Raw genomic sequence first — 20474 nt, forward strand, 5'->3', positions numbered from 1 at the left:
TTTTAAGGTTACATTTTTAAGGTTGTGAAATCTGAATAGCTTAGAGATTACACTTCCAAAATTTGAGATCTAAACAGTGTTTTTGCTCGAGGAAGTAAATGGATAGCATACTTCCAAAGGAGTAGGAAATATTCTGGGTCAAAAGGGGCACATATGGCATACTGTTTAGAAAGATTACTTAGGGACATTATGGACCTATAATATTTGAATCCATTTAAGAGTCGTCAAATAATTCTTTATATAAGGGTCCCGCCTTAAAAGCAAGGAAAAAGTTTTTATAAGGACGAGGGCCTAAACAATCAAAGTAAAGCGCACTTTTAAAAATTTATTAGGAAAGGTTTTTTCGATCCAAAAATTCTAAATCGATCATCTCGACTTCAATATGTATGGACATGAGAAAAAATAAATTTCAAGTATCGAAAATAGTGCACCTTGTAATATATTTTTTTGAAAATCAATTTTTAAGGGCTAATAGATGTACTCGATTTTTTTGTCGAAATAAATATACTTAGATCTACACTATTTTTAAGCTCTAAATTTTATAATTGGTGATGAAAATAAAATTTCAAGTCATCACAAAAATTTTCAATACTATTTAAAGATGCACTTTACTGGAATCGTTTTGGGCCTCGGCCCTATACAAACCACATCTTACAAAACCTCAACAAATAATTGAGTTTCAATGCCAACTCCTATGACAATTCCGAAATCTATATCCACCTCTGATTATGGAATATACAATTCCGAAATCTATATCCACCTCTTATTATGGAATATAATTTGATGTTTTTAAAATGGTAAAAATCTTGTGGATATGCAACCATTAGAAGACAGCCTACATAATGCGTTAAATGACACAATGTTTTTAAGACTTTAAAATAAATTTTTTTATCGCATGATTATAGGCAACATGGAACGCATTAATTAAGAGATTTTTCAACACTAAAACCACAAATTTCTACGATATTCCGTTTTAATTTTATTTTCCTCTTATTCTGACATTTTCCAATAAAATTTGTTCAAAATAGACAACGCTAACCATCAAATCATTTAATTTAATGCTCAAACTATTGGTAACTTCCAAGAAGAGGGAGGAGAGAGAGAGAGATTTTGTCTCAAATTATTGGTAATTTCCGAGAAGAGGGAGGAGAGAGAGAGAGAGTTTGTCTCAAATTATTGGTAATTTCCGAGAAGAGGGAGGAGAGAGAGAGAGAGATTTTGTCTCAAATTATTGGTAACTCCCGAGAAGAGGGAGGAGAGAGAAAGAGAGATTTTGTCTCAAATTATTGGTAACTTCCGAGAAGAGGGAGTAGAGAGAGAGCAAGTAACGGAGTCCACCTTTTAGAGAGAAAAAGAGAGCAACATGATCCACCTTTTAGAGAAAGAGAGCAACTTGGTCATGGAGAGCAGCTCTCAGCCGTCTCTCTCTCTCTCTCTCTCTCCAAATTCTATCCCATAGACCCTCCAATCAATCCAAGTCATTGTTAGAATAATCGGAAGATTTAATTGGCAATTATTTGGTTAGATCGGAACCTATCAGTTTTTATGTGTTTTGTTTAGTTTTTAAAATATATTTTTATACTTTTTTAGCTTTTTTTTCTTACAATATTTTTTTAACCTTTCCGGTTTTTATTCGGTTAGAAAGATTGAATCGTCTAATTTACCGGTTAAATCAGATAGCTTCCGAGCCCATATCCAAATATCCGATCCGGTTCCCAACACCTATCGAAGGACATTTTCGATATTTAATTAAAAAAGGAGCGTCAATCTTCGAACCTCTGCCAAGCATACCATCGATAATATCTTCAATAGCAGGGCCGATCTCATTTTGTCTCTCCTCCCGCGATCGGTCTCATGATTCATTACTGACCAGACGTCAACAACTCATCATAAATGAGGGCCCTTTCGATATATTCAAGAATAACAGTGGCTTTTTTCTCATTGGAATGGATACCTATAGATTCACGTCTCGGGGTTTCAGTTCCTGGGCAACAATAAATCTTCAGTTCCGCGGTTCAGCGCAGAGCCTGCCCCAGACAAACTTCATTGGACGGTTTTGCCCCTCCCCCAAAACCTCCTCTCTCTGCTCCTGCTAAAAAAAACCAGGTAATGAGAATTAAACTTCCATTTTTATCCTCTTTTTTTAGAATTTAAATCTGTGCTCTTACAAAAATGGATTATTTAAGTTTCAGGAGTCTCAATTTATTTAAATATTACTGAATATTTACTCTGCAACTTCCATTTCTTTGTAACTTTTTGTTTCTGGTTTATGAAACTCCGATTAAAATTTTGATTGTATTTTTATTATGAGAGAAATCTTGAAACTTCCGCCGATTTGATTATTTGTTTAATTTCTTTTCGATTTCCAGTGATTTATGAAAGCCCAGCCATAGTTAGAAGGGTTTATCAGATTTCTGTTTTTTCTGATAAATTCTGATGATTTATTCACTCTGACTATGCTTTATGTTTTTCTGAGATCTAAATATAATTATTATCTTTGTTTTTCATTTGAGAATAGTGCTTCAATCCTGCATTTCTCGGATGTTTTCTTGATTCAGTTACTTTACGCGATTTATTGAATGTCGATTATTTTAAGAAATGAGACTTGTAATTTTCATTTTTTTTTTTTATGAAGTAGGCGACAGAATGAGATAATTTCTTACGATAATTTACTTATCTAAAATTTAAAATGTATTTGTATATGTTGATTTGGAAACATTATAATCAAAGTTTTTTTTTGTATTTCCATTATTTTTTGCTTGAAAAATATGCCTGAAAGGAGAGGATGTACTTTGCTCTCACGGGAGCAAACTGTGCACTCTCACAAAAAATAATATCAGTTTTTTTTTAACAATATGTGATCGGCTACATGAATCCTTATTTATTATTCCATATTTTTAATGACGCTGTAAATCTTTTTTAACTATTTGGGATCCGCTGCATGAATCTTGATTTATAATTCAATACCTCCAATGGAGCTCTAAGTCCTCCTATCTTTTTCTCATTGCTGGTAAATATTTTTATGATGTGATAATTAGGGAACTAACTAAAAGCACTATATTTAACCAAAAAAATTTGAATTTAGAGTTTTATGACACTTTGATCTCATCCTTCTTGTTTCTTTCAATTTAAGAGGTTCCATTTTGGATTCATAAAAAGGTTCCCCCGGAGGGAGTAATGGGCATCATGCTTCCTCATGAGTACGATTTCATTTGGCCGATCAATTCCAGGATGTTTGTTATAGAATTTATTTCATTTCTCAAATATTAAGCAAATTTCAATATTTATTTATTAAAATTCCATTTTTCTACAAATAAATAAAGTTGTACTGGACCTAGAACTTTTGAAGGGTTAGCATTTTGTCCCCCAAGAATATTTATTTTTATACCTTGATTTATTTTTGGTACAAAAAATCTCTGTTTTTTTTTTAAAAAACTTTGATTATTTTTGTACTTTTGGATGGAAAAAGGACTGCACTCAAAAGAAAAATAACATGCCGTTTTTTATTTTACCTTTTTGTTTGTTGGTTTTATCATCTTTTTCCTTACGACACGGTTTGCACGAGTGTACGTTGAAATGAGTCACGTCTTAAACATCTATTTTTAAGATGGATTCTTGGATTTAATTTTTAAGAACATGTAATCTCTAATATAGAGATCGAGATCATGGAGATGAAAAATAAATAAATTTTAAAAATAAAAAATAATAATTTTATCAAAAAAACATTTGTACTCCAAATAGTACAAATTTGATTGTTTTTAAGTGGACCACCTTTACCCATACTCATACCCTTTCATTTAGGAAAAAGTTTATGCAGAGCCGTGGCTTTAAACAATCAAATTAGAGCCTATTTAAAAATTTTATTAAAAAAAATTGTTTTGATGTCCAAATATTTTCAAATGGATTATCTCTGACATTAATATGCATGACATTAATATGCAGGGACATGAGAAAAAATAGATTTTAGGTTTTGGAAACAGTGCGTATCTTGTAACACGTTTTTTAATGTCAATTTTCGATATTTTTAAGCTTTTACTGATCTGTTTGGTCTACGTTATTTTTAAAATTTTAAATTTTATAATTAAAGATAAAAATATATTTTAAATCTATCACAAAAATTACAAGTATTGAAACTATATTTCTTGATACTATTTGAAAGTGGGTATTACTTTGTTTGTTTGGAGCCACGGGTTCTATGCAAACGACACCTTTTTTTTATTTCACCTTTTTGTTTGTTTTATCATCTTTTTTCCTCGGGATGCGTTTCCACGAGTTAATGTGGAAATGAGTCGCATCTTAAGAATTTATTTTTGAGATGGATTTTTGAAAATAAGTTTTAAGACATGTAATAAATCAGGAATGTGAATAAATAAATAAAAATTTAAAATTAAACTTAACAATTCTATTTACAAAACATTGGGATAGGCAGTTTCAATTGTTTTTAAATGACAACCTATTTGCTTTGTCCCTTGAGACCGCATATTGGAAAAATACGGACCAGCCCGCATGAAACGTTTTCCAAATTAAACGTTTAACTTTTAAAAACTCATGACGGGGAGTGGGTTTGTCTTTTTACTCTTTTGGGGCTTTGTGCCTGGGTCAGCGTCGCTCTGCACCTCAGTCAGTATCATGGAAAAGCTGAAAACCCTAGATTTTCTCTCTCTAGATTAGATACCCGAAATTTCTGCACCTCAGTCAGTACCATGGAAAAGCTGAAAACCCTAGATTTTCTCTCTCTAGATTAGATACCTGAAATTTCTCTCTCTAAATATCTGAAAACCCTAAACTTTCTCTCTCTAAACTACATAGCTGAAATCTCTCTCTAAATCTAATAATATTTCTCTTTCTGAAATCTTGTTAAATTGTGGGGAAGATGCTCTCGAACAGTTTGGGTGACGTCCGTCCGGCGTTTGTGAGAGTTGTTTTGGAGAGAGAGAGAGAGCGTTTAAGCTCTCATACTCATATTGCAAGCAGGGGAGAGATAGAGGACTTGTTTCTAACCACCAAATGGTATCTAGCTGATTTAAAAAATGCGGGTTGAAATCGGTGGGTGACCCCTGTTGATTATGCAATATCTGGGTCTAACCGGTGCTTTGCTACAATAAAACAAACATTATAAATGCCGTTTTGTTGCAGTAAAATTATCGATTCATCGATTCGGATTGATTTTTGGTTGATTTACATATATTTTTTTTTTGCTTTTTCACTATTTTTTTTGCACAATACAACGATGATATGGACCGTGATTCACCGATCTATACCAATTTTTTCAATGCCCGATTCGGGGTTCGATTCGCTTTTTAAATCATTGGTATTTAAAAAGAAAAGTAGAAAATTACTGTGCAATTCATCATTATCATCATTCATTTTTTTTTTAATTATTTGGGATTAGTTATATGAATTCTAATCTTATTAAAGACATATTTAAAAGAGTAATTAGGAAGGAAGTATCTTTCTTTTGTTACGCTTTAAATGTGGATGCATGCTCTTTCGAAAAAAAAAAATAAAAAAAATAAATAAATAGAGTGCATGTGCATGAATGGCTTATTGGGAAATTTTGCATGTCATAAAAGGTCCATTTGACAATGCCTTAAATGCATGTATTTGGTCCATTTACGCATTTCCAAATGCTCGTGTGTCCTCGTGGCACTCATTCAATGCGCTGGTATGCCCCACCCTAAATGACTAGGGTTTGGGCCGGGGTACTACAGAATGAGGCTAGCCGGGACCTGGGGTTATGCGAGCCCAATCTGGCCTGGCCCAATCTTTTATTTTTATTTTTATTTTTTTTATTTTCATTGTATTTGATTGGCCCAATTTGGACTGGCCCAATCTAAAAAAGGAAAGAATTCAAGGAAGAAATAAAAATGCATAATATCTTAGTTGTATCATAGATCGATCCAACTTAATGAATGGAGAAATCTTGATTAGTTTTTAAATTCGGATTGCTGGGGTGGATCGTTCATCCATAGATCTGTGTTATATCGTTAGATTGGTTATTTGGATATGTCCGAATCAACCACCCATACAAATATTAAAAATAAATAAAATAAAAAACTTTAAAATAGGAGTTTATGGGTGGGGGATTTAGGTGGATCTAATAAATTATCAGATAAATTTAAAAATATATATATAAAAAGTGGGTTTTTGGAGGGAATCAAGCTGGATCCATACCAATTTTGCATCTAGATCTGATTTGCTTTGGTCCTGACCAATTTTGCATCTAGATTGGCAATCTTGATTAGAAATTGCCAGGTTCAGAAATATTGGTTCTAACGATTTAGGGCAACAGTTTGGTTTTTATCTTAAGCTTATAATCTTTTGGCAAAAAATATTATGGTCGAATTGCATGAAACCTATATACTATTCCATCACCATATCTAGCTACCAAGTGCCATCTAAATTTTGTATGGCACATGGCTTACCCCAAAATACGGAGATTGTATAAGGTAGATGGCACCCTACGCTACTAAACAAGAGAGTAGTATCCGAAAATAATTTTATGGATATTAAAGGAGTAATGATCTTATAGGACCCTCTCTTATTTATGTGGGTTGGATTTTAAAATATCATTAAAGTCCGCACGATTTTTTAAAAAAATTATTTTATGGATGTGTGATATGATTTTTTTTATAGATTTTTATCAAATTTAATGGTTATTCTTTAAAATCCTGTACACATGGGTGAGTGAGGGTTTTAATATCATTTTTCATCTTAAAAATAGTACTGGAAAAATTTAGTGGATCTTGAGAAAAGCTGGCAGGTCTTTAGCTTACGATCAACTCTTACTTTTGGTCTTTTTCTTTCTAGAATTATTGGGAGACCTTGTTTGAAAATTCTAGTTATTTTATATAAAAAGAATTATGTCCACTCGACAACTGCCCTTAAAACTAGCCATTATTTTATTTTATAATATAATCTTTTTAAAAAAGTTTGTAAGTAAATTTTTTTAAGTTATTTTTTATTTTAATGTTTAAAATTTGAAAAGTAATTTCCTCACCAGTCCTCAATTAGACTACATCTTTCGTCTTGCAAAAGGTTTTAAAAATCCCCGATTCGAATTGGATTTGCGAGTCATTGAGGGGAGTCCCTACCAAAATCAATGATCAATCCTATTCTCTGAAGTACATGGGTTGTAGAGGGGCCCCTACATCTACACCGTTCATAGGGGGACGGAGCGATCTACATTAGCTGGACGAAGTTAAATGGACGAAGTTAAATGGTTTGCAGTGTTGTTTGCATAAACAATTAACCTTCTCTAAAGTGCATTTTCCCCTTTCTATAATATGTTTGCTCGACGATTTAAGTCATTGTATGAACACGGGGAAGATGCTTTCAATGGGGTTTTTTGGTTCTCCCACATTTTCTATTTTTTAAAATTTCTGGCTGCATAACTGATCCGAATTGTGGATTTAGGGGTTGCAATGGACCTCGACCCAACTCGGGACCCGACCTAGGTTTGGGTCCAAGAATTGGACCCTGTGGTTTAGGTCCGGGTCCAAATATTATCCCTGAACACTATTTTGTTTTGGTTATGCATCCAAGTGGACGATTCCAGGACCTGAATAGTGTTATTATACCAATAATATTTAAATAAATATAATTATATATTTTTAGTAATAATATTTAAATAATACATATATATTTAACATAACATTTAAATATATTTATTTTTAAATTTTCGTTTTGTTCCGGTTCCGGGTCCAGATCCGGGTCCAAATCCGGGTCTGGTTGGACACGGACCTGACCCAATCCTTTGCCCCCCCTAGATTTAACCAATCTAGAGCTGCACTGTAGAAGGTCGAACTACCGGTCTATGTTTTAAATCATTGTTGTTACCTTGATGCGTTATGAGGCATAATGGCGATAAACCAAACATTGGGCCGTTAGTTATTTCAGAGAAGACCGGTCTTAATGATTCTGAAACTTAACAAGTTGTCCTTAGTTTACATTTTATTAGATTATTCATCTCCTATCCTTTTATACCTATAATTTTCACTATGAATTATTTCTCTAATCTCTATATCTGATTCCTTCTTGTATTTTCATGGTTACAGCATAATAATAAGGCCTCTCTCAGGGAAACCATGTGAAATTTCAACAACATTCAATTGAGAGACAAAGAAACCCAGTGGAAGAAAGAAACAGAGAACACCTTTGGAAGACTTGATAAGGTCTTTGATGTTCTACTCAAGGGAGAGAAATGAAAAGAGACTGAAAAATTCAGATGATTCATAGAACTTGCAATACTACATAGGCACACATTTATTAGTCATGTCTTGGATCAGTTCTTCATCTTGTTCCAGTCCTTTTTATTCAGAGACCCCACCTTCCTCAAGCCTTTTGGCTACTCTCTACTGGTTAAGATTCATTTTTCTCTCTCCATGCCCACAATTCTCTCTAGTCTCCTCCGTAAATCTCATTTTCCTAATAACCGTTTTCGGTTTTGCTCTTAAAAGGCTCTTTTCAAGAAGAACCCGTTTGCCACCTTCCACCATTAAAGCTGAAAGCACCAATACAAAGACCAGTTTTGTATTCAAACTGAGCTTGGGTTTAACTTTCTTGCTTGGCCTTGTTTATTTGGTTTTCTCTATCTCGCTTTTTTCCTCAAAAAACATTGACAATTCATGGAAATTTAAGCAGGGAGCTCTCTGCTTGTTCCTTTCGATCTCTTATCTAGTGTTTTCGATTGTTATAGCTCATGAGAAGAGGTTCAGGGCAACTGTTCATCCTCTTTTGATACGGCTTTGGTGGGGCTTGAGCTTTTTGCTGTCTATTTTGCTCTCAATCTCTGGAATCATCAGATTCAGCAGCAAAAACCTGGACCATAGTCCTGAACTATGGCTTGGAGATATATTGACTTTCATATCTCTCCTAGTTAATGCTTTTCTCTTTCTGGTAGCCATCAAAGGCTCCACAGGCATAATCCTAATCACCTTAAATGAAAAATCAGAAGAAGAAAAACTAAGAGAACCTCTTTTATCGGAGGCTCATTGTAGGGGCACTCAGGCCATTCAAACTACTCCTTATCACACAGCAGGGTTTCTTTCTAGAGCTACATGGACATGGATGAATGATTTGATAAGGAAGGGCTATAAATCTCCATTAAAGCTTGAAGATGTACCAGCACTAGCTCCAGCTGATAAGGCAGAGGCCATGTGTGAGCGATTTGTATTGAATTGGCCAGGAACTGAATCAAAACACCCAGTTAGGACTACTTTACTCAAATGCTTCTGGCCCAACCTCTCTTTCACTGCTGTGTTAGCCATATTGCGCCTTTGCGTAATGTATGTTGGCCCTGTTCTCATCCAAAGTTTCGTGGATTTCACTTCGGGGAAGAGAAGCTCTCTCTATGAAGGCTATATATTGGTTTTGATCTTGTTGGTTGCTAAATCTGTTGAGGTTATTTGTTCTCATCAGTATAATTTCCAGTGCCAAAAGCTGGGAATGCTTATACGGTCCACTCTCATAACCTCTCTTTATCAGAAAGGCCTACGCCTCTCTTGCTCTGCTCGCCAAGACCATGGAATAGGCCAGATTGTGAATTACATGGCTGTTGATGCTCAACAACTCTCTGATATGATGCTTCAGCTCCATTACATATGGCTGATGCCTCTTCAAATAGGGGCCGCACTGGCACTCCTTTATGCATTCTTGGGGCCAGCTGTTGGAGTTGGTTTTCTTGGCGTGGTGGTGGTCATGGTGTTTATTCTGATGGGGACCAAGAGAAACAACAGGTATCTGATGATTTTTTTTCCTTTGGTCATTTTTTAAAATGCTTTTGTCTCCATGTATTGCTTTGATTGATCTTTTTATTGCATTAGTTTTGGATCGGTGTAAAACTTTTTTGGGAAGTTTGGGGGCTGGAGATTATGGGTGTTGTGCTGAAGTAAGGTAGAAATTTGTTTTCTTTTTTGTTTTTTCCTTTTTTGGATGAAGAGAACATAGCTGAAATTTTAGGGTTTTGCCAAAATTTTGAGTCAGATTTCAAAAAATAAAATGATTTCCATTTGAATTTCTCAGAAAACTAATAGTGCTTTATAGCAACTATTATTTACTACTTCACTCTGTAATTGGGGTTGCAGCAACTAAATTCAGCCAAGTTGCACCATAGCTCTAAACCAGAGCTCAAGTTATTGGTCATAGGGTGGTCATTCTTTATAATATGTTGCTTACTTCCCCTTTTTTTTACTTTTTTTACTCTTAATAAGTTCATATTCTTTTGAACGACTTACTCAACTGTTTCCGAACCATGCGTATACCCACGCAAAACACAAGTACAGGTACCAGTTCAGTGTGATGAAGATGAAGGACCTCAGGTTAAAGGCAGTGAATGAGATGCTTAATTACATGAGGGTGATCAAGTTTCAAGCATGGGAGAACCATTTCTCCAAGAGGATAAATGATTTGAGAGATTCTGAATTCTCTTGGGTCAGCAAGTTCTTCTACTCAATTTCTGGCAATGTTGTGGTGCTTTGGGCCACCCCATCTCTGATTTCAGCCTTGACATTCTGGGCATGCATTCTTTTTGGTGTAGAACTCACCCCTGGAAGAGTTTTCACTGCAACTTCTTTCTTCAAGATATTGCAAGATCCTATAAGGAACTTTCCACAAGCCTTAATATCACTTTCTCAAGCCATGGTTTCTTTGGAAAGGCTGGATAAGTATATGATAAGTAAGGAACTAGAGAGAGATGGGGTTGAGAGAGTGGCTTATGGTGAAGAGATAGCTGTTGAAGTGAAGGATGGAGAGTTTTCATGGGATGATGGAGTGAAGGAGGGGGTGATTAAGGGGATAAATATGGAGATTAAGAGGGGTTGTTTAGCTGCTATTGTGGGGACTGTTGGGTCTGGGAAGACCTCCTTGTTGTCTTGCATTTTAGGAGAGACACCAAAGCTTTCTGGGAAGGTAAGTTTCTCTTTCTTGTTTTTCTTTTGTGGTTTTTGTTTTATATGGGGCTGGATCATCAAACATTCGTTTGGATGATTTAGGAATCTGCCATGGCATTACCATAATTTTGACTAAAAACTAAAACCTAGGTTTTATTTTTTTCTCTCTTGTGAATATTCAAGCTTGGTTTTATGCTAGTTTATGCTGTTCATAGTGCTGAAAATTGGAAAAGGAAGAAGCCACGAAAGGAAAATGAAAATTATTAAAATGCTTTAGTAAATTGATATAATCACCATGAAATGGTTGATCACATGTTAGAGAGGCCATAAGATACATGATAACTAGTGTATGTTTGTGTAATTTTCTGGAATCAGGGTTGATATGTATTTTAAAGGGTACTTATTTTGGGTAGGTAAGAGTGAGTGGTAGCACTGCATATGTGGCCCAAACTGCATGGATACAAAATGGTACCATCCAAGACAACATACTATTTGGTTTGCCCAAGGATACTGAGAGGTACAAGGAGGTGTTAAGGGTTTGTTGCTTAGAGAAAGACTTGGAGAGCATGGAATTTGGAGACCAAACAGAGATTGGTGAGCGTGGGATAAACCTCAGTGGAGGCCAAAAGCAGAGAATTCAGCTTGCCAGAGCTGTCTACCATGATTCTGATATCTACCTCCTTGATGACATCTTCAGTGCAGTTGATGCCCACACCGGTTCTGAGATCTTCAAGGTCCGTATCCGTATATTTTATTCATTGATGTCTTTGCATAGCGTTTTGAAACCTTTCTGTTTGCTGCATATTTTATACCTTTACCAATGCTTTTTCCAATATCCAAAATTACATCTTCCAAGTTCCGAGAAAGATGGCGTAGATCAAGTAGATCTATAAACACTTAAAAACCATGAAAATTGGCAGTCCAAATTATGTGTTACAAGATGCACTATTTTTGGACTTGAAATCTTCTTTTTTTTCAAATCCATACATCTGGAGGTCGATATGATTAGTTGGAGCATTTTCTAGCATCAAAACGACATTTTCCAATGGGTTTTAGAGGCACACCCTACTTCTATAATATAACGTTGACACCTTATATAAGCTTATGCCTTTCAAATAGCTTTCCAATCTAGACAACAAAAGACAAGTCATGGACAACCATTATGAAAATGGAATGGGACAATTAGGGCTACAAAGAAAGATTCGGGAGTTTCGAGCACCTTCATTTAACTGTTGCACATCTTTGGCTACTTCGTTAAGCTATTACTTTTTTCTCCAACATAATCTTAACCATTTTTTTGATCATTTTTTTGTAGGAATGTGTACGAGGGATTCTCAAAGAGAAGACAATCTTACTGGTCACTCATCAAGTTGACTTCCTACATGGTGCCGATCTCATTATGGTAACTATAAATTCTTCTCTTATTATCCCTCTCTAAAAAAAAATTATATGTCTATAAATTCCTCCCATGTTTAATTACTTTCAGAAAGGGAACATTTTCATTAATTATGCATGGTGCTGACCTTACATAACTCTGCCTTGTCTGGCCCCAAGCCGGTCCTGCCTGTCCCAAGCCCGGGTATAGGTGGAAGGCTATGTTAAGTAGGGCAGCCAACATAAACCTACACCAAATCTTGTCATGGATCCTGAAGCTATGAGTAGAATGGCAGAATATGATTCATGTAGCTGATCCCAAATGGTTAGGATAAGGCTTAGATGATGATGATGCATAGTGCTAACCTGATCACACTTTATCACTGTGTCCCATTAATTTTGTGCCTGCAAACGTAACCTACTGTGCAGGATAACATTACAATGGAGGAAAAAATTTGAGTAGGTTCATATCATCATTTTGTCACAAGGGAAAAATACTTTGATGCTTTTCATCATTTGTGTCATACCGGAAACTTTTACCCATTATCATCATTTTTGTCATGGGCATCATCACCCTCCAAACTATGTGTTGAGTGGCAATGGAAGGAAAATGGAATAAGCAAATGAATTAATGAAATGTTTGTTGGGATCGAAGCCCGTCTCCTGCAGTGTCTGACCATTTATTGGACAGTGATTAACCTTATGACCATCCTGTTATCATGGCATATAGATCATACCATACTTTTCTGACAAATTTCCACTTTGACATTCCTTACATTTGACAAACAGGTCATGCGTGATGGTAGGATCATGCAATCAGGGAAGTATGATGAGCTTCTCCAGTCCGGAACCGACTTCCAAGCCTTAGTTGCTGCCCATGACACAGCCATGGAGCTCGTAGAGTCAAGCTCATCTTCACATAATCCTCCCAACTCTCCTCACCCTTCTCCAAGAGAAACACCCTCTCCAAAGAGCCCAAACACTAAACCAAAGGTTTTGGAGAACGGGTCAGTGAATGGAGAAGCTCATGAGAATGAATCAATGAATGGAGAGACTCATGAGGAAAAGAAGTCAAATAACCGAACCGCCAAGCTCATAGAGGAAGAGCAAAGAGAGACTGGACATGTTAGCTGGAATGTGTACAAGCTTTATCTAACTGAGGCCTATGGGTGGTGGGGGCCATTGTTTTTGGTTGCCTGCCAAATTTTGTATCAATTGGCAATGATGGGTGGTGACTACTGGCTTGCATTTGAGACATCAGGGACTGGTTCAAGTTCATTCAATGCCAAAATTTTTATTGGGGTGTACATTGGGCTTGCTATGGTTGCATTTGTGTTCATGGCGCTTAGGATTTTTGGTTTAGCTGCCATATTTCTCAAGACTGCACAGATCTTCTTCAACCAGATACTCAATAGCATACTGCATGCCCCTATGTCCTTCTTTGACACAACCCCATCAGGCCGGATCCTTAGCCGGGTAAGAACGGTTTTTGTATGTTTCAAAACCACTACAACTAAATCCCCCCCTCCCCCTTCTACCCACAAAAAAAAGTTATAAATTATAAATTATGAAAGTGACATTGATTTAAAGGATCAAAACATAATTATCAACAAGGTTTAAAAAAAACGGATCGGTGACCCAAATTAGCCAATAAAAAACTGTGTTAGTTCGGTGGATCGGTGATATGTATCGGAGAATTGGCCGGATCGGTGGGAAGTTTTGAAAAAATCACTAAAACTTCTTAAAAATCTAGTTTCTTATGTTTTCAAAGAAATTTTGGGTTGTAGATTTTTACTATTTTATTTAAAATAAATAAATACTGAGAACTTGTTTCATACCTGAGGATTTGTTAACCACTAAATCCATTTCATAGTCAAAATGCAATCTAAAATGCAATTCATTACAATAAATATGGATCTCTCTAACTCAAAATGGAGGATCTTGCCTCCTCATTTCTTATTTTTTTCCTTTTCTAAAAATTAATTTATTTGATTACTTATTTGTTTCCATTTGTTTTTTTATTGCAATGAAGTTACATAGATCTAAGGATCAAAGTACTTTTTTCTTATATTTTCCATATTTTTTTTGTGGGACTTCCTCCTTTGCTATATTGCTTTGTCAATTATTTCTAAATTTTATTTTTCTTCATTTTAACTTGATATTTTCTTATTCTAGAGTATATTGGTAACTTTCCTCTTGTTTTTATTTTTCTAAATCTGTGTTTTTGATTTTCCATCACCACTGCAAGCTTCATATTGGGCTCAATTTTGTTTTGGTATGCTTTGATTCCAATGGTTTGAGTGAATGTGGTCGCTCGATTATCTTATTAGGCTCAATTTCATTAATAGACATGGCTTGAGTGGCTTGATTTTCTTATTAAGCGCAATTTCATTTACTTGAAATCAACATTTGTTGAGTGAACGTGAGCACACACCTATAGATTAGGGGTAGGAAAAGACAATTGTAAATGTGGCTCCCACAAAGAAAAAAGTGGGGCTGCCTTGCCTAAAAGTTAGAAGTGGTCTCTCACTTTGACGAGTAAAATGTGGGCCCCTTTATTAATTTTATGAAAGAATTAAAAACGTTGTATTAGAAGGGCGTGGGCCTCAGCCTCATGTCGGCTCTTAAAATACAAAATAAAAATTCAAATTTTAAACTGAATCTGTCAGAGAATCGGTACGGACTGGCTCGAACCAGCTGGTTCTAAGGGGGCTTGGGCAGATCCCAATATATTATGGAATCTGGAATGGGTAGGGCAATTTTCGATCCGGATCAGGCGATTCAGATCGATGGTTTTTACAAACTTTGGTACATGAAAGTATGATATATTATTTAAAAGGCATGGAGAATATATCATACTTTCATGTACCATCATGAGCTGCATATGGTGTGGTGTCCATAAGAAAATTTAAGAAAATTATTAAAAAATTCCCTCCACCTTTTTTTTGCATTCATACATTTTTAAAATTTTTTCCCAAAATGCCCCCACTTTAAACCTTCGAGGTTCGAAGTGGTAACAACTTCAGGCCAGAGTCTAAAAGAATTTTTTTTTTACTGTGACATCGGTTTGGACCTGAAGATCTAAAGTTAACTTGAGAGTTGACTTTTGACCTTCAAGTCTATGGTGAGGTCCAACTTCTTTGAACCTTCATAGTCCAAAGTAATTGGACTTCAGTCCTTGAAGCTCCGAAGTGAATGGAAGTCCGAAGTGCTCTCTGGAGTTGCAGAACTTCTGACCTTCAAGGTTCGAAATTAAAATACAAGAAGTTTGAAATTAAAATACAAGAAATTTTGGGAAAAAATAAAAAAAAGGTCATAAAAGTATAAAAAAATTGAGGGGAATTTTATAATAACAGATATTTAGGGGATATGAGCGTAAATTTCTAGAAAATTTTGTTTACTGATTTTATTAGACAAACATAATTATATCCCTACGTTTTATATGAAATCATAATAAAGCATGGTTTGACAAATAGGCTGAGAAAGTTTTAGATTTTTGAATTTTTTGGTACGATGAAGTCCTTATTCTTTGAATAATTTTGTCATTAACTTGAAAGAGCAGGAATTGAGATAAAAAGACAAAGATCACAGAATTTGAAAGACAAAGATCACAAAATTTGAACTAGCAAATTTCAATTGAATTTTGGCAATAAGTTTGAAAAGAACTACTGCTATCTGTAGAAGGATAAGAAAGCATGTTTGACTTCCATGGAATTGACTTACATTTGATTATGCCCTCATTTTATAAGGATCTTGATTGGACCCTGATTTTTATCCTTACTATAATTGTTGCTGTCTTTGTTTTCTTTGTTCTGTAGGCTTCTACTGATCAAACAAATGTGGACCTCTTTCTACCATTCTTCTTTGGGATGGCGCTTAGTACATTGTTGGGAGTTTTGAGCATCATAGTAGTTACATGCCAGGTCGCATGGCCAACGATTTTTGTCATACTTCCATTAGCTTGGTTAAACATCTGGTGCAGGGTAAGAACTAAAATCTAAACCACTATCGTTTCCTCTGTCCTTTCGAATTTTGCAATTCCTTGAATTCATGATTTTTAGTGAAGCGAATTTAGGATTCTGAAAACTTTGGGTGTCTGCTTCAAGAGATAGAAAACCATTAATTTTTAATTTAAAAAATACAAAAATAATAATTGGTTCGATACATTGTCGAGTAAACGGAGTTTTGCTCTTGGTCTTTTTTTTTATTATTTCTTTCTTGGGAAATAGAAATGGCGTTGACCAGCCCTAGGCCTATACTAGTACCATTATTACAGTGTTATAAGAATGAGACCGGTTGCCGAAATCGATTATTGTTCGATCTGTGGTTCAATTAGGGATTCCACCGGTCAAACCATTTGAACCAACGAAAAACTGATAAAAACATAAAATATATCGAAAATTTTCATAAATTATGTTAAAAATCCGATTTCTCTGAAGATTCAGTTGCTTATTGAATCGAACCATTTTGGAGTTTGATTCATGGTCTAACCTGTTGGACAAGCCCCTTCAGTATGATTCTGATAATACTAATCTTCTAGAATACGTTGGCAGTGCCATAGTGGTAAATTTTGTGATATTTTCTTGTGATATTTTCATGGCTTGGTTTCTAGGGAGAGTTTTAGAAAATGTGAAAATCTAGGTGGAAGATAAGATGGAAAACTTAAAAAACGAAAATTTTTAGAAGTAAATATCAAACAAAAGATAAACTAATATTACCCACTATGTTTTCTTCCTAATTTAGTTCTACTTATTTTTTATAAATTGGTAATTTTTAGGAATTTTAACTTTGCATAAACTTCTGACTTATGTTTCTCTTTAAACATTTGTATGTTTAAGCATAATTTATGTTTTTGAATATTTGAAGGAATCATGGGAAAAATTTGGTAAAGGGGGCCAATATACAAAATCTTGGATCATTAATTGTTCATAGTTTTTTATTTCTCTCATTTATTTGGTGTATGAAAATTATTTTCAGGGCTATTATCTAGCCACCTCACGAGAGCTTACTCGGCTTGACTCCATAACGAAGGCGCCAGTCATTCACCACTTTTCTGAGAGTGTGGCTGGGTTTGTGACAATCCGATGCTTTAAGAAGGAAGCTGAATTTGTGCGCATTAATTATGATCGTGTTAATGCTAACTTACGTATGGATTTTCACAACAATGCGTCGAATGAATGGCTCGGATCACGCCTTGAGATGATCGGAAGCTTCATCTTCTGCTTCTCTGCACTCGTCATGGTCTTGCTTCCTTCCAATGTTATCAAACCAGGTACAAGTACATGCATTATTTATGCTTAAGTTTATTTGGAAATTCATATTTTTCATTTTAATGTAATGGGTTAAGAGAACACCTTGCATGCGCGTGCGCAGAGAGAGAGAGAGAGAGAGAGAGAGAGAGAGAGAGAGAGAGAGAACTCTGTTTAGTTTTTCATTGTATCTGAGCTTTCCTTGTTTCCTGGCCGGATCATGCAGAGTATGTGGGGCTCTCTCTGTCATATGGTCTCTCTCTAAATACTGCACTATTCTGGACAATATGGGTGAGCTGCTTTCTCGAGAACAGAATGGTATCAGTGGAGAGGATAAAGCAATACAGCAACATAGAGTCTGAGGCACCCTGGAAAATAAAGGACTCTCTTCCATCACCGCAATGGCCCATACATGGAAATATGGATATCATAGACTTGCAGGTACCCCTAAAAATCACTCACTTTTCCAAATATTAGAATCATTACTTAACTGATACTACTTTAAGTTCCCTCATCAGTAAAATTAAGTAAAAGAAGTACCCATTGAATGAGTACCTATGTTCAATATCTTAAACATAGGGCAAAAATTAATTACCGTTTCTGTTGTTATAACTACCATATGTATGCGAAGAAGCCAGCATTATGTTGGTAAGAAATTCGCTAAAATAATCCAACTTTATGGTTTTGTGACTTCTATGTACATCTTAGGTTCGGTATCGGCCAAGCACACCATTGGTTTTGAAAGGTATCAGTCTTAGTATCAATGGAGGAGAGAAGATTGGTGTGGTTGGGCGGACTGGGAGTGGGAAATCCACATTGATCCAGGTGTTATTTAGGATTGTGGAGCCATCAGGAGGTAAGATTGTAGTCGACAATGTTGATATAAGCACACTGGGCCTCCATGATCTTCGCACTCAATTCGGAATCATACCTCAAGAGCCAGTCCTGTTCGAGGGCACTGTGAGAAGCAACATCGACCCCATAGGGTGTTATACTGATGAGGAAATTTGGAAGGTATGGATTCTTTGTTGTGTGTGTGTGTGTATCTGTGTGTGCGTGTGCCTTTGAATGTGCCTGTGCCTGTGCATGTGCGTTTGTTTTGTGTGTTGTGTGTGCGTGTGTCCGTCCTTATCTTGCAAATGCAAATTCTAATTTGCGTTGCTTTGCTTTTCAGAGCTTGGAGAGATGCCAACTGAAAGAGGTCGTTGCTGCAAAACCCGATAAACTTGACACTTCTGGTAATCTTGAAATCTGAATCTGCCAAATAAATTATTCATTTGATTCTTTCTCAATGATAAAAAGTTTTGCCTTTATCTATAGTCAACTTTAATTAACTTCAATGAAGAGATTCTATGCAGTCTTTATTTTCCTTTTCTTCCAGGCATTTCACTTTTATCTTTAAGTACCCATTATTTCATAGGACTGGCCTCTAGGCCTGGGAGGACAGGGAGGAGGGGTGCCACATTATGACATCTAGGGTTCTCCTCCTACCAAGCTCCCAAGTTAACATGCAAATAAAAAAGAAGTGCTCATTTATTTCATGTGTACAGCATCATGTCATTCAAAGACCTGTGTTAGCCATCCTGTATTTTAATCAAAGAACATTAACCGTATAACACTGTTGGTGTATTATATACTTGACGGAATTATAGTCATCCTGTAGCCAAATATGCTGTCCCAGAATCTTCTCTTAAGCCCTTCTTTTGTTTTTCACATTATTTTACTATCATAGAGAACCATAATCCTCATAATGCACATTTTATTTTATCCTAGAACATTTCTTCATTCCAAATGTCGCATCACTTTCATATGCTTCTTTTTCTTGTTTTGGAACACTATTGGCTAATTCTGTGTTTATGGCTATGTAGTGGTTGATAGTGGTGAAAATTGGAGCGTGGGACAGAGGCAACTTCTTTGTTTAGGGCGTGTCATGCTAAAGAAAAGCCGAATTCTGTTTCTTGATGAGGCAACTGCTTCTGTCGACTCACAAACAGATGGGATCATTCAAAGAATTATTAGAGAAGATTTCGCAAAGTGTACCATCATCAGCATTGCTCATAGAATACCCACTGTCATGGACTGCAATAGGGTCTTAGTTATTGATGCGGGTAACACTCTCTCTCTCTCTCTCTCATGCTTAGTAATTTGTTTGTCCCAAACATGTATTACCAAATATGGGTATGCCTGTCTATGCTCGTATTCATGACTAATGTTTATATTCTTTGTTGGTCTTGTGTAGGTTTGGCCAAGGAATTTGATAAGCCATCTCACCTGTTAGAACGACGCTCGCTATTTGCAGCACTGGTTCAAGAGTATGCAAACCGTTCATCCAATCTATAGACAGTTCGTATTACCATATGGTATTGGTTATGGTGCAAGTTGGTTCAACCTCTTTCCAACCTCAAGTTTTGACATGAATTTCAATGAAATCGGTTGACAGTTATAAAAACCAGATATTGATTTTAGTTATAGAAACTAGATATTGAGTTTTCTTTCTTGTATATTAAAAGATATTACAAAAAAAGAATTGTAACTATGCAAATATCTGGTAAACCAGAGAGAGTAATCTCTATGAATGAGATACTGGTTTACCCTCTGTGGACTTAGGTACTATTGCCGAAGCTTATAGTATGTGCCTTGTTGATTATTCTTCTCTCTCTTTCGTCTGTATTTCTTTTATTGCAAATTTTATATGGTATCAGAACAGATGTCTTTAGAGATGTATGTAAATATCTTGTAAATCAGAGTAATCCCTATGCTCATAGTATGTGTCTTGTTGATTCTTCTTCTCTCTTTCGTGTTTATTTTTTTTATTGCAAATTCTATATGGTATCAGAGCAGACGTCTTTAGAGATACTATGTAAATATCTGGTAAACCAGAGTAATCCCTATAAATGAGATACTGGGTTACCCTTTGTGGACTGAGGCACTATTGCCGAAGCTAATAGTATGTGTCTTGTTG

General features: G+C 35.6%; 1 protein-coding gene across 1 annotated transcript; it reads left to right on the top strand.

Moving 5' to 3' along the window:
* Positions 1–1986: 1986 nt before the first annotated feature.
* LOC18430335 (ABC transporter C family member 14) lies at positions 1987–20274 on the top strand. The gene is made up of 13 exons (XM_006840493.4): positions 1987–2106; positions 8058–9737; positions 10284–10908; positions 11303–11623; positions 12205–12291; positions 13053–13739; positions 16082–16246; positions 17241–17535; positions 17739–17953; positions 18221–18526; positions 18687–18750; positions 19381–19620; positions 19752–20274. The coding sequence occupies exons 2-13, from the start codon at positions 8275–8277 to the stop codon at positions 19850–19852; spliced, it is 4569 nt and encodes a 1522-aa protein (XP_006840556.1). The 5' UTR covers positions 1987–2106; positions 8058–8274; the 3' UTR covers positions 19853–20274.
* The last annotated feature ends 200 nt before the right edge of the window (positions 20275–20474 follow it).

This window comes from Amborella trichopoda, chromosome 2 (genome assembly GCF_054954075.1).
Source record: "Amborella trichopoda isolate Santa Cruz 75 chromosome 2, AtrichopodaSantaCruz75HAP2 v2.0, whole genome shotgun sequence".
Lineage (NCBI taxonomy): Eukaryota > Viridiplantae > Streptophyta > Magnoliopsida > Amborellales > Amborellaceae > Amborella > Amborella trichopoda.